The 25,994-nt window shown below is 49.9% G+C and overlaps 2 protein-coding genes across 3 annotated transcripts in view; one reads left to right on the forward strand and one right to left on the reverse strand.

Moving 5' to 3' along the window:
• Positions 1-384: 384 nt before the first annotated feature.
• On the reverse strand, positions 385-19,996 carry CD99L2 (CD99 molecule like 2). Its single transcript, XM_084534745.1, has 11 exons — positions 19,874-19,996; positions 11,991-12,047; positions 11,309-11,356; positions 10,420-10,515; positions 10,192-10,272; positions 9,334-9,417; positions 7,850-7,912; positions 6,882-6,908; positions 6,683-6,805; positions 4,649-4,714; positions 385-4,212 (listed from the first exon to the last, which is right to left on the reverse strand). Exons 1-11 carry the CDS (start codon positions 19,929-19,931, stop codon positions 4,148-4,150), a joined length of 768 nt encoding a protein of 255 aa, XP_084390871.1. The 5' UTR covers positions 19,932-19,996; the 3' UTR covers positions 385-4,147.
• A 1,934-nt stretch (positions 19,997-21,930) lies between these two features.
• LOC311444007 (uncharacterized protein) overlaps positions 21,931-25,994 on the forward strand; it is a 31,010-nt gene continuing 26,946 nt past the window's right edge. For both annotated transcript variants that reach the window (XM_084534743.1, XM_084534744.1), the window contains exon 1: positions 21,931-22,586. The gene's annotated coding sequence lies outside the window, so the exon portion shown is untranslated. The remainder of the gene's footprint in view (positions 22,587-25,994) is intronic.

A 25,994-nucleotide genomic window follows, 5' to 3' on the forward strand; every position in this document is an offset into this window, starting at 1 on the left:
TCATTTGCATACGAAAATATACAGAAAACGGCAGGAAATCTATGGCAGTGAAATGGACTGAAAACTAAGCTTTAGTGAGTGCAGCCAGGGATTATAGGGCATTCATTACCTGAGTTTATTTGCTGGGTAGCCTGAGGAAGGAGAGGGACAGTGTGTGTGTGTGTGTGTGTGTGTGTGTTTCAATACTTCAATATTAAAGCTTTTGTAATGATAGGTGTTTTTTCACTAAGAAAACTGGTTTTGGAGGTTTTGAGTGGTTATGTGTTGTGGTTTTTTCTTTATTCAAGTTTTTAGTTACAGAAGAGGTTATATGTAAAAAGGATATGGTCCACCTTTTGCAGTTTACTTGCAGCATGAAAAAAAAAAACACACGAGTCTCTCATGTCTTATTAGACAGTTTATTTGTTGTTTTCCAAAGGTTGTCAAATTCTGATATTTCCCCCCATGACCCTTACATGCACATTAGCAAAATGAGTCTTATCTTTTCACAGCAGAACATTCAACCTTCATTTGGTACAGATCACTTCTGCATCAGTAAACAATAGGCTTTGCTTTTAGATAAGGATTTCACTCAAAAGAAATTATTCTCTAATTTCACAACGCTGTTGTTCCTGAACCTCATTTGTTCCTGGGCCTCATTTGTTGCTGAAGCAAATCTGAAGGCCTTAGCCTGTCTAGTCATTTTGCTTTTGCAGAATTAGAAACGGCACTGTGGACTAATTCCATTTTTATCACAACAAGTGAATAGTTAACAATGACAAATATAGCACTTGTAAGGGTTCCTTAAAGGGGCTGGATGGAAATGACCAAGCTTATTCAAACGCAAAAAACAAAAAAACAAAACACTCTGAAATTCATGTCACAGTATTCTATACTGAATAAAGTAATGTCACAGCACCATAAATGCAGAACCTTCTACAATTGTGCTGAAGGAAAATGCAAGTAATTAACAGAATAAACAACGGAATAAGAGCTGGTTAAGTTCCTTCAATTCTGTTTCCTATGTAATTGTGAAACCTCTTCTCAACCATTTCATTAGAAGTAGCTTTAGTTAAAAATGTGGGGTGTGATGAGAAATAAAAAAGCCCACAGCACAGTTTTACTTAAACTCTCAGGACAGATGTATATACATAATTTTGGACTCTAGAAAAAAATAAATCCTACTTTTCTAATATTTTACACCTTTTTTTTTAATAAAGGATGAGAAAGTTCACACCGTGTATACAGAATATAAGTGCAAAATTTTTAAAAATTCAATATCCACGTTTAAAGAGAATGGATGCTAATTAAATGAAGATAGTTACAGAGGTGTCAGTTGTTTCAGAACTCGTATCACTACTAGGAAAACATGAACGAACCCTCTCAGTTGCTGTAATGCCTGAGATAACAATGGCGTGAAGTATGAACTCCCTGCTTCTCAGACACTGATCTGACAGCTCGGATGGAGAAGGAAACAGACTGCAACAAAGCAGCATTTTGAGCCTTAGCTGACATTTAGCACATGAAGGCTTTGATTTTTGTGCACTTGTTTTGAAGAGGAGACTGGGTTTAATTTCTTTACTGCAGTGTTTGTCAATGTTTTCCCATTTGAAATGCTGGAGAAAGAATTTTTGAATTCTGTTACTGTAAACTGGAAAAGTGCTCCCTTTCACTGTGCATTTGTGTGTTTTTTTTTCCGTATACTACACGTAGAAATCATATTAACAAAGTTTTCACCAGTCATAAAAAGGCCTCATGAAAAGGAGAAAAGGAGCAACTTCAGTGCTGTTTGCTTCTCAATTCCAAAAGCTGGTATTTTTCTCAGTGAAAGTTAAAAAAACAAAAAACAAAAAACTGCAGTATTTGTGAATTACATGCCTGTTTCTTGTATGTCCTAGTATAACAATATCCCAATGGAGGGTGTTACAGCCTGTAAGCAATCCTGAACACCCACTGCACTGTCCACCAGAGAAACAGGGAGTGCACTTTAAGAGGAATGTGCTAAAACTGATGCTCTGCGTCTACAGCAAGCACTGTCATCAGCAAAAAGAAACGGAATTACGTTCGCTTGATCTAACCTAGGAAAATGACTCCTAGTGTTCATCAATGCTACGTTGCAACGTTTTACCTATAAGAATTTTGTAAAAAAACATTTTTCATGCTACAGCTTTCAAATATGTTTGGCTAAGAAAGAAAAAAACAGATGATGGTGTTTGCAAATGGAGATGCGTGGCTTCGCTAGAATCAGACCTCCTGCACGGGTTGGTTGGAATTCTGCAGACCACGCTCCCCCGTGGAAGTCTTACTCCAGGACTAAGCAAAACTACCGAGTGTATTCCATATCTATTTCTTCTGCTTACAGCCTCAGAACGAACAATAATATTTTTTCTAACCCCAACACATTCATAAAACAAAGTAGCAGTAGTTAGTCAACAGCTGTATTGTAGATAAAGTGTTCTAAATCTATGTCAGGCACCATATATCCTTAGAACTTATCTCCCTTATAAAATGCTGTAGTTGTTCTGTTGAGCTAGTGTAAGGCTTTAAAAATGCAAGTGTTAAGAAGAGCATAAAGAATTGTGCAGCTGTTGCAAAATACTTACAATGTTACTGGGCAATTTCCTTTCAAATTGAGCCGTTCCAGAGAAATGCTCCTGGGCTCCTTCACCTATTGGCAAGGCCTCGTGTAAGTCATGTCTAGCTGAAAGCTCTGAATTTGTACATCAAACTGGAAATGCTTTTTTTAGTTCACGTTCACACAATCTGGGATTTGCAAAACATTACAAAATGCACACATTTTAGGTTTATATATAAATAGTGAGTACTTTTTACACTAGGCAAAGTGAATTTTCCCTCACTTCAGAGCATGCTTTTTCAAGTATTCATTGCTTTGGGAAAAAATGCATCAGAAGGTAGCTGTATCCACATTTCAGCATCGGTAAGAAAGGGTTGGGGAGGAAGTATGAAAACTAGTTCTTGTGAGATAGTGCTTGGGTCCGGATAGCAGTACCAGTGTGGCACAGGGGTGCTCTCCTGGCAATAGAGCGGTGTTCTGCTGAGCACGGCTCGCAGAGAGCTGCAGGACCCTCGTGGGACAGCAGCAGAGACCCCGTCCTCTTGGGACACCCAGCCTTTTTTAAAGGTTAGGTAGTGACCCAAAGCTTTGTCTCCTTTTTCTACATAACGTGCCAGGAAATGCTCTCAATAGTTGTGTAATGATCAGAGGAGAAGGTGAAGAACTCTATCTACGACTCCAGTGGCAGTGAGTTAGAGATCTCAGATGCACACGTTGTTTATTTGCTTTTGGGTTAAATCTGTGGTTTGCTCTATGGACGAGATCTCAATCTGTCCTTGAAAGCGTCTGAACACGGTTTTTGTTTTGTCTCAGTGATAATACAGGAATCTCATGTCACAGACAAACCCTGCCACTTGGTAACTCTCTTCCCATCTCTACCATAGCCCAGCATTCAAATGGCATTTGCTGCACGTGAGCACTGCACACACTGCTGTTACCTGTGTTTATGACTTGGCATGAAGATCAGGTCCTCTGATTTGGTCAGAAGCCCAGCGCTGCGTGGAGGTGGAGCATCCCCAACTCCTGGCTTGGGAGCAGGGACTCACCTGCCTCAGCCTGAGGCCCCACCTGAGGACATACCCAGAGGCACTTGGTTTTAGGTACAGGTACACTAAGGACCACAATCTACCCTCAGGAAACGCGTGGTTTTCATCCCTGCTGCCAGAAGTGACAGCCCATCACTGATGGCAGAAGTTGGCTGGAGGTGACTGACTAAGGGTTTTGAACGGTTTGCTTTGGGTTGCTATTCACAGGCACTTCACTGTCCTCACACCTGTAAGCAATTCTCCTTGAAAAAGACCTTGTGATAATTGACCACTGCTGAAGCACCTTCTGTTGGTTTGCATACAACTTGAGACCAAACCTACAGTATTACTTCAATGTAAACATAGCTTGTTACAAAAAAAAAAAAAAAACACAACAACAACACCTACTACCATCCTAACCCTAAAGCCTAGAGCAATAAGAAGCCAGTCCAAGCCTAAGTACACATTAAATAGCTTTGGATTCAAATTAAATAAAAAGCTAAATTACAAGCATGTAAGATCTCCGTGTTTGCTGCTGACTGATTCTTTTCTAGCCCCAGGCCACGCTTTAGATCTTTGCACTGTCTTGTTTTGGTGGTTCTGCTGACTGTGTTTCCAGTACTGAATATTTAACTGGAGAGGAAAAAAAAAAAATCATTAATACAATAGCACACAATAGTAACAAAGTGCAAGCAATGGGTGCCAGATACTGGTTGGTTGTATCTGACTTTGGAAAAGCTTTTACAGCAGCCTTGATTATCTGTCACCGAAAGAAGGATCATGCTTTTCTTGTGTAAGACACTTTTGATGGCTGAAAACATGAAAGCTAAATATTAACTGCCACCGTTTGCAGAATGAGATCCTTGGTCTCTTATCACGGCTTTCCTTTGTGTACAATGAAGAGGGAAAGACATTGTAGTGGATGTTTTACAAAAAGCTGCGGCATAACCTAAGTAGTGTCTTCAAAGAGACGCTAGCTCAGTGCAGCGTGAGCGCCTTTAAGGAAGTCCTTCACTACAGCTGCTTTTGTGGCCAGATGCAGGAAGGTTAAGGAATGCAAAGTTCTCACCTTGGGGTTCCTCGCTTACGACAGCTTCCATGTTTTCCCCTTTCACATACTCTGCGTTAAGTCCCTCTGAGAAGTAACAATAAAGAGAGTGAGGTGGGAGGGTAGAAAGCAGAAATGATTTGCTTTGATGCTTTAAAATCTCTAGTAATGGGCCTATCTTCTGTAGAAGCTAAGATGCTTTTTTGCAAACTCCTCTGCATTAACAGCAATAGAGAAACATCACTAAACCATGACACGCAGCTGAGAAAGCGCTGTCGGACTTTCAAGTAACCACAGAGGCTCTCTCAGAAGGCAGAGCTTCCAGTCCCATCCCTTTTTTCTGAGTCTCTTGCTTCACCTTTACCATGCGAGGAGGCAGCAAGGCTAATTGCTGTGCTAGCACGGCTCAGCTTGCAGAGGTGCACAGATCTGGTACCTCTTCCAGGAGGGACTGCTATGCAGCAGGGGCTGCTTCTAAGCACAGATACGTGCTGTATTTCTCATTAAAAGCTGAATTATGCAGAGCTGTAAGAAGCAGCTTAAAGCAAGGCTGTGCTGCTGAAGCAACGTCCCAGCACGCGCCCCTGCCGCTGAACCCCGGGGTCTGCAGAGGGTCCCCGAGGCTGCCACAGCGCCGCTTTCAAGCAGGGCAGCAGAAGTCAGAGAAAGACGAAGCCCACCTTTACCTTGTCCCTCTGCAGCTTTGAGGGGTAAGGGACAAAGCAGAACTGGTGTCGCAGGCGGTGCTCCCGCCCAGTTTGTAACTGCGCCTCCCACACCCCACGTTGCAGCCATCTCAACTTTTCCACACATCTAAACATGGCACAAAGCCCGGCAGGGCTCTGCTGTGCCCCTGCCCAGCTCCAGACAGACCTGGCCCCATCTCCTGCCAGGGGAAAACCAGAGCAGGGCTGCTCCTCGCCAGGGCCGAGCCTGCTCTCCCCGCTTCCAGCAAGCGGTCATCACGCACCACCTCCGCCTCCCCCAGGCCGTGTGTTTTGCTGGGATAACACCAAATGCAATTTATGTTTTTCAATAAAAAGCCACTTCTGCAGTGGCTGACGGCTCTCAGATTTCTGTCATGCATTGCAATGCATCTAAGGCCTGACATTAGCCCAGCATGCCATGTCTGATGGCTTAAATTAATCCTCCTTTATAATTAACTTTAATTTCCTGCCGCCTTTCTGGGGCTTTGTGTGTTTCAGCTTCCCCCTCATCAAAGCCTTTGCTCTCTTTTTTTTAGTTATTTATTCTTGCCAAAATATCATTTAAGTGGGGGGAATATACAAGCATGTTTCATTCCATCACATTCATTTGACTTTCCCTGCTGATCTAATTTACCAAAATGCTCCTGTTTGTTGCAGACACAACTGGGAAAATAGCACGATTCCAGCCAAAGCTTCCAGCCCCCAAACACCCTCCCCAGAGCACAGGAGGCTCTCGGGAGAATTCACTGGATTTATATAAAGAGCCTTTTCCAGCTGCTTGCAACTGCCTCATAAAGGCCGGGGGGCTGCCCCTCACCTGCCCTTAAACCTTCTGGGACGGGGACAGCCCCTCAAGGCACATGGGTCCCTTGTCCCCAGCCACCTGCCTGCAGGTGACATGCCCCCCAAGCAATGCCTACAGCACCTCAGGGAGCTTGGCAGCTTAATTTGTGTTTAATTGCAGTGATTGCAAGGCACCTGTGGAGGGGGTGGGATGGGATGGGATATATCACCCACAGCTGTGGCTGCAGGCACTGCTTCTGTGTTACCCTGCTTCCATTGCTGTTACCTGGTGTAGTGGTCACCTCTTTTTCTCCTCATATTTATTTTGGGGTCAGAATTAAGTGTGTGTATAGGGCTGTGCTGGCAGTGGGTGCCCATGCACAGCATCTGGTAAACTTGTGCTGTGCTGGGGCAGAGGCAGGGCTCTCCCCTGCCACCCCTTCCTGGGGGCAGGGTGGGGAATTAGCAGGGGCAGAGGGGTGCCCGTTCTGCTGGAGTGCCTGACCCCCACTTTGGGCACCTCTGCCCCCTGACCTGATCCCACCTCCTCCCAGGGGCTACTTACGCTGGATGCTGAAGCAGAACTTCTTCTGCTGGTAGGAGATGTAGCTGGAGACAGCCCCCACGAGTGCCATGGCCAGGGCGCTGGCGATGCCGGCGATGGTCCCCGTCTCCACCGTGCTGCTGCCTGTGGGGCACAGAAAGGCGCTGGGTGGTGGGGGGCACCTGTGGCCCCGCTCCCCCCAAGACCCCACAGTCCCTACCTTCGTTGTTGGTGTTGCCCCCGGCACCTGCAAAAGAGGGGAGCCTGTCAGTGACCCCGGTCCAGCCATGTCCCACCTGCAGCCCTGCTCACCCCACACCCCTGGGTTGGCACACGGGGTCCTCCTTGTTCCTGTGCTGCCCTCATAGCAATGTGAGGGTAACTAAGGTGTCGGGCAGAGGTACACAGCATCCCTGTGCCACCAGAAGGAGATAACTGGCTGAGCTCGTCACACCAGGGCACCTTTATGTAGCCTAAAGTCTGTTTTAAAGTCTCCTTCCCTGGAGAAATGGGATCGGGAGGAGAGGTGGTTCCTGCTGGAAGCTGTAGTTGTGAGCAAGCTGCTTAAATCCCGAGTAATGGAAGCAGGTCAGCGCTGTGTTAATGTCTCCAGTGTGGTTTGTCCTTGGCACGGTGATTCATTAAATGTTGATTGGGCTTGTGGTGTTCATTGTCTTTAACTCGGCTGCTTTTAGTGTTGAATGCTGTGGATCCTCGTGCAGGTGCAGCCAGTGCTGCTGCTCCCTCCTGGTGTCCAGCCGTGGGTGGTCGCACCTTGAGGGCCGGCGCCATGTTAGGGCACCGGGATCGGGGGACATTGAGTCCCACACAGCCTCAGGGGGCCAGGAACAGGCATGGCTGACTGGAAGGAGGAGGCTGAAGGCCTCTTCTGCTGTCCCCACCAGCCATAGTCCTGCTGCCAAGCAGTGGGAGGCGGCTTCGGTGTCTCCTGAAGGTGGCCACAGCACAGGCTGACGTGCCAGTCCCCAGCGCCACCTCAGCGCGCAGGCTGCTGGTGTGAGGGGACATGGCTGAGCCCCCCGATCCCCTCAGGTCCATCGGGGGGTCCTGAGGTCCCTTCCCCACCACAGCAGAAGGGGCAGATGCCATCTGAGAGGCCCCATGGCTCAGCCATCGTCCCTGTGCCTCAGGCTAGGGGTGCAGACCCGCCCACAGGCCCGTGATTACCTTTCTTCTTGTCAGGGCTGTAGCCTCCGTCCACGATGCCAGCCAGGTCATCATCTGAAAAAGCTTTAAAAATAACAACAAAACCTGGTTGGAGCCTGAAAGGAAATCGTCCCCTGTAGCTGGGGGTCTAGCAGCTGCCTTCCCAGGATGGGGGTAGGGGGAGAAAATAACCTAGAAAGCAGCAAATGTAATGGAAAGGGAAAACAGTGTGTGGCTTGATCGGGGTGAGAGAGGTCAGGAAAGCTGGGTGCCAGCTGTGCTGGTGCCTGTGTCTGTCTGTCCTGGTGTCTGTGGGTGCTCCTAGGAAGTAGAGAGAAGCTGGAAATGGGGCTCTGGGGGGATGCTGGTGCCCTATGAGCATGGTGTGGCAGGGCAGGCTTCCAGCGACCTGCAGGGAAGTGCTGCTTGCTCAGGAAGGCGAAGGCTGTGGTATTCATCTCAGTATTCCCTACAAACCGTCTGGCTGTCTGAGGACCTCGGCTGGGTTTTTTGTGCAGCCTGGGCTGAGCGCAGGGCTGACGGGTGCGGTGCCACCACTGGCTGCTGTTCTGTCCCCAAGCAAGGACACAAAGAGGTTAATGAGCCGTTCTGCTTCCCTTGCAATTACAGAGCGTTAGCAAAACGTTCAACCCCAAATTATTTTCTTTTAAGCTCATAAAAGAGGTAATAATTGACTTTAAGTCTTGCTTGAAAGAAGAGAGAAACGTGGAACGGGAGTTAGCGGGCGGAATTAGTAAAGCTATTGAACCTTTGACTTTCCAGCCTGGAAAGAGACTTCCTTGCTCACTAGCTTACCACAAAAAAATGGTTTATGGGTTTAGTAATGAGTGTAAAAATTAAAAATAAAAAAAAAAGCTAGAACCCAGAGGTCAAAAGCAACGCAAGGTGCAGCAATGCTGGGGAAGTGTGCGGCGGCTGGCTCACAATGAGTGCCATGTTCCAGCCATTCAACACCTCAAACCTTCCTGCAGGAGTCTAATACTCCAACAAGCCCAGAATATCAAAGTGCAGACAAGTCACCTAGTTAATACAGCCTAATAAAATACCTGACTATTAATTACACGTGTGAGCAGGGTATACGGCCATCTCGACATCCATAAACCTGCCGTGCAAAGTCTGTTTTCTAGCTCCGGTGCTCGAGGGAACAATCCTCTCACACAAACGACTCATTCACTGGAGTATTTCAGAGATGGAAAAAAAAAAGTCTCCTGGCCCTTGGTGCGTGCTGTGCCAGGGCTGAGGCTGCTCTGGATTTACGTCTTGGCAATGACTGCGAACCCCAACAGCACTCGGTTAAATAGCTGTCAGGTATGGGGGCGAGGTGAATGAAGCAGAACCACCGTGGCCCAGACAAGGCATCGCCTTTCTTTCCGCTCTCCCCCTACTTCTTGCAGCAATCTGTTGTGTCTAACCCGGGGACATGCAGCTGATAGGATGGCGTGGTCATGAGCAGGATGGCAGGGAGAGGGGAAATCCACACATACCTTCACCAGGTCTCACATTTGGCTGCCCGCCGCCCTTCATATCGTTGCTGTCATCCAAGGCATCGGCCAAGTCGAAGTCGTTCCCTACAGAAGACCACAGCAGTGTGGGAACCTCCTTAATGACAACTAGTCAAGGAAAGGCTCAGCTTTGCCAGGGACCAGCATCACTGGAAGCAGCAAAGCCCCTGACATCGCTGCTTCCCGGTGTGGCTTTGTGCCATTTGGGGAATGCTCTGAACCTGCCTCAGTGCTGCTGTTGTGAAACACAGAAATCACCTTGTGTCACAGATTGAGCCTAGGAATCACACAAATTGCACCAGACACAAGTGGTCAGAGCAAAGGTGGCACGATAGGGATGCTGGCATGGGCACGGGTGTCCCGCAGCACCCATGCCATCGTGAACTGCCTCTGACCTCCTGGCTTAGTGTGTTGTTTTTTTTTCCTCTCCATAAATGCACAGTTGGTATCCTCAGGAGCTTGACTCGAACAGAGCAGCTTTCTATTGCCTTCGCTAAATGGCAGCTAAAAATGTGGAATGGAGCCAACCTGAGTTTCTCAACCCACTCGCTAGCTCGTAAATAAGTTTCTTCTCATCCAAAACCGATGTTGAGCCTTTTTGCCCAAAGCTCTGCCCAAACAGGCAGCACAGGAGCCTGTGAGCTGGGTGCACTGAGACCCAAGCACCAGCCCTGGCAGGGAAATGCAATCCCCCGGGCAGAGGAGGTACGCGGTGATACCGAGGTGCCCCATCCATGAGGTGCTTTTGTGGGGTTTGATTACTCTGGGGCTTTTTCCTACCTCTCCTGTGAATGCACAAAGCAAAAGCTGGAAGCAGTGTGGCAGGGAGCTCATGCTCACCTTGGTTATGCCTGGGAGGGGGCCGCGTCGTTTTCGGCCGCTTGGTTGTGGTGGTACGGATGACGTCCCCAAAGCTGTTGTCTGAAAGCATATGGAGAAAAGACAAAACCCCGTTAACCCTCCCAAATGTGAATCTGATGAGCACCAAGGGCTCCAGGTCCCCCTGCCCCAGGGCACTCATCAGCAGGGCTTCAATTTTGGAAGGGTGTGAGCAGGGCTGTGGGGTACCTGGCTTCCCCGGCCGAGGGAAGGGCTTGGGGGTCGGCTTGGCTGGTCTGGTGGTGGTCTCCAGAGGGTCATCGAAGTAATCGGCCAGATCAAACTCTGTGGGAGAGAAGAGACAGACAAGTGGTGGTGCTGATGGCTCTGCTCGGGGCCTCAGGGGTCAGATCCGGGCCAGAAGAGTCACCAGGAGCAAAATTTCCATGTTGGAGTGAATCTAAGCAGTGTCTTTGAACAGCGAATGTGCTGGGGATCTGGTCAGCCAGGGCACCTGACCGGCACCGTGGGAGAGATGTTTTTCCCTGGGTGGGAAAATGTCACCAGACTGGCACCGTTCAGTGGGAGCCGGGGATGTCCTGGGGGAAAAACAGGAGCAGAGACATCCTCTGGGCTCCTCCGGGGAGGAAAGCCAGCAGGTGCCGCACGGGCAGAACTGAAAGCCCTCACACAGCTGAGCTGTGGTCTGTGTCTCCCCCATCAAGATACTGCAAAGTGTGCAAAACTCAGCCTTGGCCATAAATGCTCTCACGCCGCCTGCCTTCAGAACGGACAGAAATATCAATATTGCATTTACTTAGGTGCACAGATGCTGGTGGGGAGGGGAGGCAGAGGAGGCGAGCAGCAGAGGCTCACACAGACATACAGTCGATGGAGAAGATGCTTTGGTGCAGGTGGAAAAGCTCACTCAATGCAAGCAGACACTGCAGCACAGCTTTTGGCAAACCGAGGGGAGGTGGTTTATGGAAAACCACGGGTAAAGTTATGTCTGGGGCACCTGCATGGGCAAGTGAAGGTTTCTGCACTGGAGTCTGCCAACACAGCAGGCAGTCAGCAGGGTGGCTGGTGCGGTGCAGCCCCAGGGTTTTGCTTAGATGATACATGTGCAAGGTCTCACCTCTCCCTCCTGTCCCACCGGACGGCTTCTTGGCTCCCTTAGGAGTGGCTGTGGCAAAACAGGGGAGAAATGTTAGTCATGGGCAGCACTGGAAGCATCACCTCTGGTCTGATGAGTGGCCAGGACTTGCTGGCATGCCCTCAGCTTTACAGCCGACCCTTGCTTCCAGCACTGCCTGACGTGTCGGAGGCTCTCCATCAGCTGGAGGAGTTCAGGAGACACCCCGATGCTCAGTGCCCAGCTCTCCTGGCCACTCCCATGCCAAAACAAGCTGCTGTCAGCTTTACAGGTTGGATTTCTTTTTTTTTTTTTATCATTTTTATTTTACCTATAAACCACTATCCATTAACATCAGTGGTACCAAGTGTATGAATAAACTATGAGCAAGAGTTGCGGTTGCTCCGTTCCTATTAATTTCCATCTGAATACCACTGGGCTTCTGCTGGGCTTCAATTCCAGTGTGCTGTAATGATCTGGCGGGGTCTGGCTGCTGCGATGCAGAGGTTTCAGACCCTCTTACAGCCCTCACTCCGATGCCTGTTGGTGCTTCTGGTGTGATTGCAGGAGCCGGCATCGCTTGCAGGGAGCTCCCCGGTACCACCAAGCATGGAACAGGAGCGGGGTGCAGGAATGTCATTTGGTTGATGACATTTTAATAAATGTAAAAATAAATTTAACTTACGCGGTACAGGGCCAAGGGCATCTTCTAGGTTGAAGCCCCCAGTGTCGTCCCCATAACCTGCAGACAAAGAATCAGCACAGGTTTGACTTGCTCCACACGGCGTCAGTCGCCTTTAAACACGGCCTGGCTAGATGCGCTTGCTCAAATTGCTTTAGTTTATAGAGGGCTTTCTGCTTTTTATTCTAAACCTGACCCATTGTCAGTGGTGAGGAAGACATCAGCCTTCCCTGCATCCCGTGACTGTTAAATTGCAGAGCAGTCATCTCTGCCTTTTCCATTTGTTTGCCTTAATGGATGCGGTATAAAAACACACGCTACGCTTGGATTTGTCAAGCAGAGCCTACCAATTCATCTCGCTGGCTGCCACTCACCCGTGGCTGGGCTCCCGATTACAGGTTTGCTCAACACCAAGAAAACACCGGAGCGCCACTGACACGCTGGGTGGAAAGCCAGGAGAGCGAACGCACCTCTTCTTGGGAAGTGCCTTCTGATATCACGGATGGGAACGCTGCTGCTGACTGCAACCCCAGCAGAATATGTCAGGTAGCACCTGCATCCTCCTGCCATGGCCATGTGCACCAGGAGCAGGGTGAGGAACTCGGCCACGTAGTGTTTGAGGTGCCCGCACCAGCTCAGCACCACGCCACGTCCCGGGGATAACCAGGCTGCGCCGCGGGCCCGTGCGCCGGGCCGGCTAATCCTGCCGCTCTCCGTCTTTTCCTGCATCACGTTAATTACTGTTGACTTACCCTAGTTCTGACTGTATTTGTCTTGATAAATTCATGCTTTTACATCTCGGAGCATGCTGAGTAATTAATATCCTTTGGGTTTGCTAAGCACTGCCGCACTGCGAGAGAACATTAAAATGGCTTTCCTCTTATTCCTACTGCTAAATGGATTTAGCTGGTGCCACCTGAGCTCCAGCGTGCTTCATGAATAAATTTAAAGCTTTACTGACAAGGACAATAACACCAAAAATGCACCAGTCCAGCAGAAAGCAGGGATCAGCATTTCAGAGGAGAACTTGTACAGGGAGCGGCACCGAGCGCTGCAGCGCCTTCAGCTCTGCTCTCGGCCACTCGTGCACCACATCTTGATACGGCTGTCTGTACACGGAGCCCCAGCGCCCGGTGTTACTACTGGTAGTAACGCTGGTAACAGTCTGTTTGGGTTGGGGAATCCCCCAGGTGTTGGTACAGGTGGATGATAGATGGCCAGCTAGTTGGAGCCGCCAGCACCCTTAGCTCAGGCAGGGGGAGCATTGCAAGTGGTGGGTAAGCACCACTCCTGGTGACAGCAGGCTGTGTGCTCGCCAGCAGGGAAGGGCTGAGCTCTGCCCCGTGTTTCGTCGCTGTTCCACGCCAACGAAGCACGCTTTGGACCCAGATGGACAGGAGGTGATGCAGCGTCTCTCAGGTCCCAGTGCTGCTTTTAAATACCCCTTTTAGATCCCTTTGGGAGATAAAGGAGCACTGGGTACAACGCAGCTCCTGCCCCATGTACGGGCTCCGTGCTGCCCTCGCCCTGTGGTTGCTGTCAGCTGGCACTGGAGCATCCTCAGGGCTGCGGGTTTATGGGGAAAGAACTGATGAATGAGATGTTTTCCCTAGTATTCTTCACTGTGGCAACCTAAAGGAACAAACCCAGGCACCTCGCAGTGTGTAACACATTCCCAAATGCCCAAGCCGGGGCAGGAAGGACAGGGGTGAGGCGCTGCAGCTGCCCCTTGCCTTGTCGGGGTGTTGTGACTCCGAGCCAGCTGCTCTCTGAAGGTAGAAGGGGTTTGTGCCTTGATGCGTTCCCTCCTCATTATTTCCTGTAGCAGGCAGCTCACACGCGTGATTGTACTCGTCAGCTTTTTGGTTCTACATTAATATATATATATTTTCTAATTAAGCCTCGCTGTCTGACAAAGCTGGAGTTACAGCACTGTAACTCTCACCAGTGCGCTCCCAGCAGCGCGCCCGTTCCCATTCTTAGCGCCAGCCCACATACCTCGCTGTGCAGTACGGGTGTGTTCAGCTTCCTGAGGAATTTGGAGCCCGTGATGGGGTGAGATTGGCAGTCTGGGTGAGCACAGAGAAGCCCAGAGCAGGTACGGGGCTGGAGGGGAGAATCCCAAGGCGCTCTCCTGTGCCTCGGTGAGAGGAAGCAGCTCCTGCCCCCCTGGCGGGCACGAGGTGATGCTGCTGTCCCCGTTCTCCACTCCCAGCAAAACATTTTGATTTCCAGAAGTACTAATCAAAATCGCTCTTGATTATGGCAAAAACAACCTCTGCTGTAATTTTTTTTTTATGCAATTAACAAGGGTATATGGTAATTCCAAGCAATCTTGCTCTTGAGATTAAAGGAAAGCCTGCCAGGAAGCACGCGAATAAAGCTTTAAGATGAGAATTTGCATAATGAAGACTTGCTCTGTGCGCAGGGACTGATGTCTGAGACCTGCTAACAGCAAGGCCAGCAGGAGCTGCGTGACCTGCCCGGCTGTGCCCCAGGCACCCAGCAGGAGCTGCCGCCACCCGAGGTCCCCACGCATCCTCTCCTTACCTGGGCGGACAGACAGACCTCCTTTCCCCACCCAGGTGGACAGACAGACCTCTGGCTGCCCGCAGAGCCACAAGAGCCCCAGCTCTGGACCCGTCCGCAAGAAGACGAGCTCTCCCAGCAGGATGCTCTTCAGGCTCCTTCTCCTTCCCTGCCAGCTCTGGTTTCTGTGCCTTGACCTTCTAAAGCTGGGAGGGGGCTGCAGACCCCGAACATCCCCGCTCTGAATCCTGGGAAGGGGACAGCGAGCATCCAGGGCAGCTCCCAGGACCTGCTCCACATCACAAAACTTGCAGGGTTCCCAAGGCTCCCTGGCATCTCGACACCACGGGCAGGTGACAAGGGTCCCACACAGCTTTGCTCAGACAATCGATCCTTGTGTTCGTGCCCAAGAAGAGGTCCTGGTGTGTGCCACGTTCCACCCGTTCCAAAAATGCTCTGGTTATTCCCAGGGGACTGCATCAGGAGAGGACACCTGCATGTTCCTGAGCACGAGCATCTCCCTCTGAGGAGCAGGAGCCGGGCAGGGCACGCACAGTCCCAGCCCTACTGGCCACCAGGCAGCATGAATTGCCCATCCACTGCCACCCTGCAGCACACAGGACCCACAGACCCAGCTCTCACAGCTTGCCATCTTCAGTGAAGGGCAGAAAACGTGGACGGCTCCTTTCTGGCTCCTTTCTCTTACCTTCCATTACTGCAGGCATTTTCCTGCTTTTCTGCATGCTGTCCAAGCAGCGCTGTTACACAGAGCCATTACGGGCTGCGTTCAGATCTATCGTTTGATTTCTGCTTACACGTTAAGTAATGACTCGGAATTCGCCTAGGGCCAAAGATGCCTGTTTATAAACCAGCCGACAAATTACGGCACGAAAGCATTTTGTTCACAACCCTGCGCAGAACAGCTAATGACAAAGCCGGGGATGCAGGAGCCCAGAGAAAACCGAGGCAGGAGATTAAGTGCTTATCACCTGATTCCCAACGGAGAGACATCGCTCTCATCAGATAACGATCAAGAGAAGATGTTGTCGTTAAAAGTAGGTAAATAGGGAATTACACGGTAAAAACGCTGGTTCATCGCTAGGGATGCGCTGCTGGTTCAGTCTCCCACTGCTGGGGAAGTTCGCCAGGGAACCAGTGTGGTTTGATACCCACCTGGCATGAAATAGTTTAGGTGTATAAAACCAGGAGCTCCCGGAGCTCAGAAAAGTCCACCAGCAAGGCTCAGCCCTTCTGACCCAATCTGTGGTTACCCAACAGGGCAATGTGATCACTGTTTCTCAGGTAAGTCCTGCTTCCTTCCCCCACACCCTTTTAGGAAGCCTCAGACCTCGATGAGAAGAGCACAACTCGCAGCCGTACTGCGGTACCCCACTCATTAAGGAGAGCTGCTGATCACTGCCGCTGTGCATTAGGTCATTGTGTGAATGAGAAGCAGAAGTATGAATGGAAGTAAGAGTATGGCAGCTCCAGAATACCAAGGTAACACAAAAATGCTTGCAGAAGAAACCAAGTAGTCAAAGAAGAGCAAAACTAGGCAGGCACAGCTCCTGGCTACAGGCTGGGTGGCTCCCACCACCACCACCACTGGCAGCACGGCCGTTTCTTATCCAAGCACAGAGTGCATGCCACCAGTTGCTTAAAACCTCTCCTTCTTCCCTTTTTCACCCAGGGGCCTTTCCCTCTGGCTTGCTGGCACAGGACTGCAGGGCAGAGGTGCAGGAGGGCTTTCTGCTGCTGCCACAGCTCAGCCCCTTCTGCTGGCCGGCCCCGTTCCCCTCCCGCAGGGGCAGAGCTAGGGCTGTGCCATCGGGGTCTCATCACACGTAAAGCTCCCCCTCCTGCCTCCGACCACCCTGGGTCTGTGCCACAGCCACATGTGTCCTCCTGAAGCTGGATGTCAGGCAGCCTCCCAGCCTTTGGCAAGTCCTTTCTGTTCAGGTTCCTCTGTGCAGAAGCACAGGGAGCGTTTCAAAGAGCAAGCAAAGCGCTGAGCAATTCCCATCTCCCAGCCCCGTGCTGCACCCGCCTGGCCCCACGGCCGCTCCTCGAGCCGTGGCTCTGCTGCCTCCTGAGAAGTGCTCGCGGCTTGGCAAATGCCTTCTCGTGCTCGCCTCCCAGATCGCAGCTAGCAAACCCAGCATCTGGATCCCCAGCTTTGAAGTCTCCTTTTCAAGAGCAGTCCTTTCATGTTTTGCCTTTTGATACACGGCATTCATCTTCCCCAATCCCGCTCTCTCCAAGTTCTTCCCCCAGTTGTGAATTACAGCAGGCGGATTACAAAGGATTTATTGCAAAGGTTTTCTCTTTGCCATCGGTGTGATGTAGTTTATTAAACATATGTTTTGCTATTAGAGCGGCGGCAGAAGCGGTGTCTAATAAAAACCCCCCTTTTCCTTTAGTTAACTATAAAGGCAGTGCCTCAAACCTCCAGGAGATGGTTTTGTAAGGAGAAACAAATTTGATTTTAAACTGAGCAGTCCTAAAAGTTTATTCTAGTCAACACTGGAGATCAATAGACTGTTCTGGTTTATGTGCTGTAAGGGCTGAAACGGTTGCAACAGATGTAAGGGAAAAATTACATTTTTGTACAGTATAAAAAAAAATCAACCAAGTAAAATAGCCATTTCCAAGCACAGGTATCACCAAGCTCGAGGAAGAGGTTCTGAAATACAGGCAGAAATATGGAAATTAATTATTTCTAAAGCTCCAGACAAAAATATCCGGGCATAACACGTTTAATTAATTCATATTTGTTCAAAGATCAGAGATAATTTGTAAGAAAACCAATTTAGCTTCTCCCACTTTGTCAGAAACGCTATCAAAGTAAAAATTATTCTTTAAATGTATTCCTTTGACTCGCTACCGATACCTAGTAATTATAAATTTTATTGCATAATAGTGGATAATAACTAAGGTTTTTAGTAAACGTAGATGCCTCGCACGAGGCTGCTACCTAGCTCAGCACTGTCGGCAGTGCCAAACTGCGCCTTCGCTCCTCTGCCATGCAATTCCTCCTCACTGCCACGAGTGTGGTGAGCAGTCCCTGCGGTGCTGGCAGGTCACTGGGTGCTGGCAGAGCTGTCACCACTGCTGCTGTGGCAGAGGCAAGCCCGGAGAGCTGGGCAAACACCTGGCAAGGAGCTGGCTCCGGCTGCGCTCGCCACCGGCCGCCACGGTGCGCAAGGGGCGTGCAAGGGAGCTGCCCGCAGTGACCACAGCCATCTGTGCAACAGTTAGTGCTAATTACACCGTCGAATATCTCTTTCTTGTTTAAGTAATTATTGTAATTGCTGGCGGGACATTGCTGTCGCACTTGAGCAGGGAGGTATCTGTCAGAGGCTGGCTGTAGGACGCGGGATGGCAGCACCAGTTGCCCGTCACTGCTGATGCTGCAGCTCCAGAGGAAGCCCCAAACTCTGCTGTCTGTAATCACTTTGTAATTGCTCTTTAAGTTTTTCTTGCATAATATAAAGCATAAAACCTGGACAGGTCCCTTCTGAGAGGTCCGCGAGAGGTAACCTTGCACTCCCTGCAGGAGCAATGATCTCAAGTGTCACATTTGCCATTTCCATGAAAACATCAGTGCCTTTCTGTCCTGGCTTATGATGAGGAGAGACTAAAAAATGCCACAACAGCATGGAAAGTTCCTTGTTTGACTGTTTTCTTTAGCATTTTGGACAAACACTGGGTTAATCCTGCACAACTCAAACATAACTACTTCTTCCTGGAAAAGCCACAGATCTGCAGATTTAAAAAATCATGCAAGGTGCTAGAAGATCTCAGGCTCCACGGTAACGCTCTGGAGCAAAAAGGCTTCACAAAGCAAAACCTACCATATTTTATTCAGTTCAAAAGTCAGTTTTCTCTTCCTTTCCTGAACAGCTGCAGCTGAAATCTGTGTTATTCTTGTGTTGGTGGCTGATATGGACCTCAGCTGCACAAATCACACTCAATACTGGTTTCGCTGCATAGTTTGCTCTCTGATGTGGAGAGCACCAAAGAAACTTGATTTCTATTACTGCTGCACAGCGGAGCGGGGGCTGAAAGCCCCACGGGACAGCTCCGCCTTGGAAACCCACTTCTTATTGCTACCTTGTGCTCTCCTGTGGCCACTTCAGTGCTCAGCTGGCAAAGGGCTCCCGGCACCTCTGCAAGAGCCACGTGGCAAGGCTGAAGCCGCCTGGCAGGACCTGATGCCTGCTCTGTGCAGAAAAGCTTGCAAATGCCAAGCCCCCTCCTCACCCTTGTCTAGTCACTCCCATGGAGGGGCAACTCAGCACAGCTCAGACAGGGCCAAACTGAGTGTTGTTCAGCTACCTGCGAAGCCTGGCAGCAGCAGAGATGATTTGCAAACCTTTAGAGTGAAATTCATTTTGATGCAAGCACAGCCAAGGATGTTTAAGAGCTGGACCCTGCAGCCCAGCGCTTAAGACCGAAGCAGAGCAGCGTTCTTCTGTGCAAGCAGCACAGAATGCAAACAGCTTTGCTGCTGACTAATCACGAATTTGCCATTTTCATCCAAAACCGGGACTTCACGCCCAGCCTCTTGGCTCAGCCTGCCGAAACTGACACCCGCATTTGGAAATGCGGGCAGGAGCGGGAGCAGCCTGGGACCGCGCTGCAGGTGCCCGGCAGGTAGGGCCCACGGGGAGATCACCCCGGGGCTGACTCACGGCCAGCCTCGGCGCTGCCACCTTCATCTTCATCGCAGCGCTGCCCTCCTGCAACACTGCTGCGTCTGAGAGCTGCTTCCTCGCCAAAAAGGGGTTTTTAGAGAACTTTCCTAGGGCCTTTTGCAGAATGGGTGTCTATTTTTTCTGCGTGACCTTAAAAAAGGACTTTCTTTTCTATTAAGAAATGAGGAACGGATCGCTTTTGAAGAGCGCTTTAAAATAAAGGAAACGAAGAGGTAGGGTAGGCTTTGATTTCATGATTTCACCACCATCCAAATAATAATAATAATAATAATAATAATAATATAAAAAAAGAGCTCCCTGCTTGCTATCTGCAAAGCCCGCTGCCCCGCTGGGACCGATGCCTGGGCTGGCCCCTGCCCGTCTGCAGAAGCAGCGAGGACGCAAGCTGCAAATCTGGGTCACGGGGGGGGGGGGACACACCACACGACCCTGCTGCCCCTGGGCTGCAGCACCCCGACCCCAATCCCTTCCCCAATCCCAATCCTAATCCCAACCCCATCCCCTTCCCGAGCCCCCAGCCCCCTTCCCACCGCGGAGCCCACGCCCCCGGCCGGTTGCCCCTTCCCTGAGGCACCGCGGACGATGAGGGGGGTATCGGCAGAGCCCCCCCAGCCCCCTGCCAGCCGCCCCTTCCCCTACCTGCGGCCAGCAGCGCGGCCAGGACGAGGAGGCGCAGCGGGCGGCGGGCGGCGGCCATGTCGCGGCGGGGCTGCGCCTCTGCCGCCCGGCCTCCGGGGCGGGGCCGCGCAGAGCCCGCCTCGGCCTGCGCCTGGGCGCTGAGGGGGCCTCGGGGCCTTGCTGTGTGTCCCCAACCATCCCCCCGTGGTGTTTCAGCCGAATTATCCAGTCTAGCTATCGCCTACCACCAGTGTCACCCGCTAAACCGTGTCCCTAAGCACCACGTCTGACCCCTCCTTGAACACCCCCGGGGATGGTGACGCCTGGGGCACCGCGGTTTTAGACCCCCTGGGGAATGCAGCGATGTCAGGGCTCTTCCATCCATGCAAAGAGCTTGGGAGACAGCCAGCAAACAGGCTTGCAGTCCTTCCTCTGTGAAAGCAGGACGTGGTGGGATAGCAGGGGAAGGATGCTTTAGGCTCTGAGGCAGCTCTGGGCACGGCAGGGACGTGGGTCCCATGTCGTGGGGCAGGGTGGCGAACGCCTCCTGGTGAGCCTCTGCCGCTGCGAGCTGTGGGACTAGCAGCAAGGACCTCGGATTATGGGGAAGCTAAAAGCTGAAGATGCTCTTTGGCTCCTAAACAAGGCCATCCTTCGCAATATCGCCTCTCTTCGTATTTATACAGAGAGAAATCCAGGATTGCAGTCCTGCAAGAGTGGAACTGAAGGAAACTAGCAGGGCAACGTTTGCACTGTCCCAGTGCGGCTCGCCACTACCCTCTCCATCAGCTATTTGCATTTCAATAGCTTTCCAGCCCTCTGGTAATTGTGGGGGGAGGAGGCGGGTAACGAGGCTTTTATATTAGGGTTAGATCAGCTTTAGCAAGCCCGCAGGCATGTGAGAGCGCTGCAGCAGCTGATGTAACCCAGTATATTGTCTGCCCGTCTGCGTGAGCCTGGGGTTTGCACTAACCCTTGTGAGTCGATTCATAATTACAAAGAAATGTACGAATGTAGCAGTGAATTGGCAAGAAGGCAGCCGCAGCGCTGCACAGCAAGTGGAGCAGCGTGACTCCAGAGCCCATGCTGGAAGCACTCACCTGGCTGAGAGCCCTGAAGCACACAGTTGCCCCCTGGGCCCGTCACATTGGCTTTGGGCCACCACCAGTGCCTTGAGGGGAGGCCAAGCCAGTGGCAGAGCCTGGAGGCTGGCACTGGGTGCCCTGGGTACACTGTGAGGCCTCGGTGCTTCCACTTGCTCCACACCATGACCTGTGCCGTGCCTGCCGCTACCTGGTGCAGAAGCACGGTGTGCTCCTCTTGTGTTTCTTACCTCCAAGCTGGAGCAGGCAATGGGCTTTTTATTTTCTTCTGAGCTATCTTAAAGCTTATGGACTAAGCAGCAAGCAGAGGGAAACTTTCATTGGGAAAATGAGTCAAAAACTTTAAATTGGGAAAATGTTTTTCGTTGTGTTTTAGCAGGTACTACACTTAGCTCCTCTCGCTGCCTTTGGGAATCTGCTCCCTTAGCATGCGTTTGTCACTGAGCAAAAATATGTTTGAAGGGAAGCAGAAAAGCTGAGTGGGGAACCTAACATTGGGTCAAACAAAAATCAGATTCAGAATCCTTTTCTTGCTAAATCTGTTCAAATAATTTAGCAGGCTCAGAACATGTAATCTGTTAGATCCCAGTGAACCCCTCGCAGGCCCCAGTCAATTACCTTTGATAAGTGACGGACACATAAAAAGCATCAATTTACCTGCTGCTGAAGTGCGGCTGTTTTAAAAGCAGGATGAGCTGTCATGTAGCAATGCACAGCCTTGCTACACTGTTATCTGTAATGGAAAGCGAAAATACTACACACAATTTAAAATGAACAATTTCAGAAGCAGAATTACATTTCCACCCATGTCCATCTCCCGCCTGAGATGCTGGTTTTTTATGACATCATTTCCAAAACCAACATTTTATTTTATTTTTTAATAAAAATTTGCCAGTTTGGGGGTCTTTTTAATTCCCTTACGCAGCTGGAACACATTTGGTCAAATGATCTAAATGCCTCGTTCTTTAGAACTTGAGCTCCCAAAGACTGCCTTCCTGGGCTGCTGCCCCCAAACGCACTAGCTGAGCTGGGGAAGGAGGCTCGGGCTGTGCTGCAGCTGCGTGGTGGAAGTCACAGCCTGCAAACAGCATCCCTCTGCTTCTCCGGGCTTGCAAATACAACTGGCTGCAACCATACCCCTAGAAATCACCTGCTGCCTCTTGCCTGGTCCACTGCAGTGTGGGTGCACTGGTGGGGCTATTTGTACCGGCTAATTTTAAGCCTCCAGTTTCTCTGCCTAAATTAGATGTCTAGACTCCTGATATATTCAAAGGTGAGAGGCAGGTTGCTAATTACAGCGCCCTGAATCCCACCCTAAAAGATCTCTTGTCTGTATATGGGAGCCTGGGCACCTTAAGTAGATGCTTTAAAGGGGTATGAATATTCCCTATTGTATGCCAGGTCTGGTACTGCTACTGCAAACAAATAAAGAACCTCCTTGCCTTGCGTAAATCAAATGCCTGAACTGCACTCTTAAAGGAGAAGTGTTCATAGTAGGAGCGTGGAAATTAACTGGAGAGTCCATTTATTTTTGGCCAGTCTCCTGGGAGCACCTGCCAAGCACTGCCTCTCATTTCAAGCCTGACTGTTCCTGCTGAGAAAGTCTGATGAAGCTCCGAGTCTGGGTCAAGGTGAGTGCTGGCTCTTCATCAGCTGTCTGCCCTGTTTCAGAGGGGAAGAGGAATGAAACCTCAGCGGCGGATTTGGTGTGAGGGATGGCGTGCTCATGCTAGAGAGAACAGGAATGAGAAGAAACAGGACTGGTTGTTTATGGTTTGGGTATTGATTAAATGCACCTGCCAGTCCCCAAGCATCAGCGTACAGTTTTAGAATAAAAATGTTGAATTGTAAATTCAAGGGAGAGAATTAATTCTGGCTTCCTCTACTCTGGGACGTTAGCCAGTCGCTTAAAACAGGTCTTACGTGCACCTGTTTGAAACCGGAGTAGCTGACACAATCCAGGGTGCCTACGTAAAAGCTTTCCGGGACTCATTAAAGCCGCAGCGTGGCCGATGGGGACGCCCGTGAGGATGGAGCAGGCACAGGGCTGTATCCCGCAGGGCACGGGTGCTGGGGTGGCGCAGGGCATGGACCCGCTGTGGGGCTGCTGGCGGGGAGTTCAGGGCTTTGTTTTTGCAAAATGACTGTGATCTCAAGTGGAAGGGCGCCGGGGCGTTGGGGTCAATTCGCAACTCGTGTTTGTTCTCTAGATTCCTGAAAAGCAGCAAAACCTGGCGTTTTTTTTTTTTTGTGTGTGTGTGTGTGTTTTCTTATATTTTTTAACTTTCCACTAGGGACAAAAATTGCTGGCTAAGAACCCGAGGCCTGAACCCAAAGAAAACATGTCTAGAGAAGCAGCATAACTGCTTTTTTGGCCAAGCTTTTTTTTTTTTTTTCTTTTTTTCTCATACTACTCCAGAAGCCTGCAGAATCCAAAAGGGGTGAAAGAGTGTGAGGTGATGTCCAGTGGATCAATGAGCAGCTGTAAAAGAGCTTTCCTGCCGTTCCCAGCAGTTAATAACTTCATTGCGCAGAACGGAGGTTTTCAAAAAGACCTCGTGTGTTTTTTGGCTGACCAAGGACTGGCGAGGAATGTGCATAGTTACTAACAGTGAGAATGTTTTTTTTTTTTTTTTTTCTTTCTTTTTTTTTTTTTTTTTTTAAAGGGGAGGGAAAAAAAAACTCAAACAAACAAACTTGCTTTCACCAAAATCTCGGTTCCTGTTGCCGAGAGTGTGCAGCATGACTTGCAGCAATAACACGGGGCATAAAGCAGCCTTATTCAAGCTGGGAAGTGTGGAAATCTGGGTGTAGAAGTGGTAATGTCAGGCAGTTAAGGCGTCTGCTTGCTTTTTCCCTCGCGCAGGCAGGGCAGGGGTGATGGATGTGGCTGGGTGAGTGTAGTGGTAAAGTGGGCGCTGGCAGAGGTGACGCTGGGTTGATGCTGCTTGGGAGGAAAGTGGCTTTTTTGGCAAATCCTGAGTGCTGGGCCTTGGAGGAAAGGGGTGACTGTACCTGCTGGGCTCCCAAACCTAAAGGAGACTTCACACAGCTAAATTGTATGTGTCCCCTGGGGAGGGCTTTGAGGCCAAAAGCACTCAAAATGGACTTTCATCAAAATACAGTCTTAGGAAACTACCACGGCCTCAGTCTAATATGTTATCCCTCTTCTATAAATAACAGTTTGCCTCTTTACTAATCGTTCGACCTTCAATGGAAACGTTCTGTGAAGTGTAAAACAAGTTAATTTTTTCAAAAAGGAAACTAAATCATATTGCATCTAAAAAGTTTGGGGTTGTTTTGTTGCTGTTGTTTGTTTTTTAAATTTGCTATAAAATGTTGTAATTGAGTAGTAATTTTACATTACCTCTTGTAAGAGGTTAAAAACCCAATGGAAAGGTGTTCGTGTGCCTGGTGCTGTCTCTGTGACTCCTCTATAAAGGTGAGATTGAGTTAAAACCAGCAAGTACTGGAGGTGGGTGAGTTCTCAGAGCAGCACCCAGTGGTTCCCTTGCTGTGGCTGCTCAGGCTTGCTCCATATTACCTGGACTGATACAAATTTACTGGTTTTAACTCAGAATTATGGGGGTAATTTTATTTTATCAACCCCTGGGGACATATATTAACTGCTATAATGCGTGACTTAAAAATAGGAAAATCTTTAAAAATCAGGCCTTTTTTTTTTTTTTAATTATTATTATTATTATTTTTTTTTTTTTTTCTGATCTGTGCCAGAGGCTGCTGCCCTGTGCTGCAGCTCGGGGACCAGGCGATCTGACCCCTGCTGGTGGCACCAGTGATGGCACCGGCCCGCCTGCACAGGGCTCCCTCCCTTCCAGCGCCTGCAGAGCAGCAAATCTGCCTCCAGACCCGCTTGTTCCTAGTGGGGATGCCGCAAAGTGCAGCTCCAGCTGTAGCAGAAATCCCGGGCTAGCAAAAAGAGGAGCTGGTGGGTGTATAAATGCTGACTTAATGAACAGAAAAAGATCTGACACTATTTTGACACATGCCTCAAGTGATTCCGATTTACGCTCACACAGCTTTGATTTTTTTCCTTGTCTTTAGCTTAACTCTTTTCCTTTCCCTCTTATTGTTGCTGTGATCGTAATGCTTTTCCTACCCCCTGCTTACTCCCTCGCCTCCTGTCGTCTTTATCATCACCCTGATATTTAAATGTGATCTAACAGCCTTGCTGCATCGGTCCCAGGCTGCAGGAGAGCAGCGGGATGTGTGCCCTGAGCAAGCACGCCCGCACCAAAAGAGCAGCTGCCATCCAGCAGAGGGGTCTGGCACATCGGGCAGAAGGTGACTGTGAAGTAACCGTGCCGATACGAGGGTAGGAGAGCTTCTGTGCTAGCACAAGCCTCAGCAGAAAGCACGTGTGTGCATGGATGTGTTCAGGTCCGACACAATTTGACCTAAGTCTTGTCCTCTGCACATCATCAGCTCCTGCAGACCTCATGTACATCCAGACCCCTGCAGCCTCAGGTGCTCTGGGCAGGCATGATCTTAGTGCTAAAGGTCTGGCCATCAAAATAGCCTCTTATTGCTTCACAGGAGTGTAGCAACTGCGCCCCGTGCCCAGACAGAATTCCCACCAATGTCAAAGGTTTTATTTCCACCAAGAAATTATGAAGCGCTGCGGATTTTGGAATATTATCAACATTAACAAAAAGGGCTGTGTTTTCCTTACTGCTGTCACGCGAAACACTTAGGGGTGACTCTCAGTGTAAGGCTCTGTTCCTCTTTCGTTTTGTTCATTGGATGGCAGAGTTGCTGTCTGCTCAATTAATTTTGCCTGCTGTGCTCCGGCCTTTCACACAACACTGGGGAGAGAAAAGTCTTAGGGGGCGAGACAATGTAGTGCAAACCCACAGGAGTCGTTAGAGGGACCCAGGGGAGGGGAGAGGTCCTGCAAGTTGTTTTTATTGTTTAAAACTAGTTTTCCTGCCGAATGCAATGTGTGTAATACTGCAGGGTCAGCAGCGCGCGGCAGCTGAAGGGGAAGGAGGACTTGGTGGGCCCACGTGGAAACCACG

This window comes from Aythya ferina (assembly GCF_964211825.1).
Source record: "Aythya ferina genome assembly, chromosome: 13".
In the NCBI taxonomy this organism is placed as follows: domain Eukaryota; kingdom Metazoa; phylum Chordata; class Aves; order Anseriformes; family Anatidae; genus Aythya; species Aythya ferina.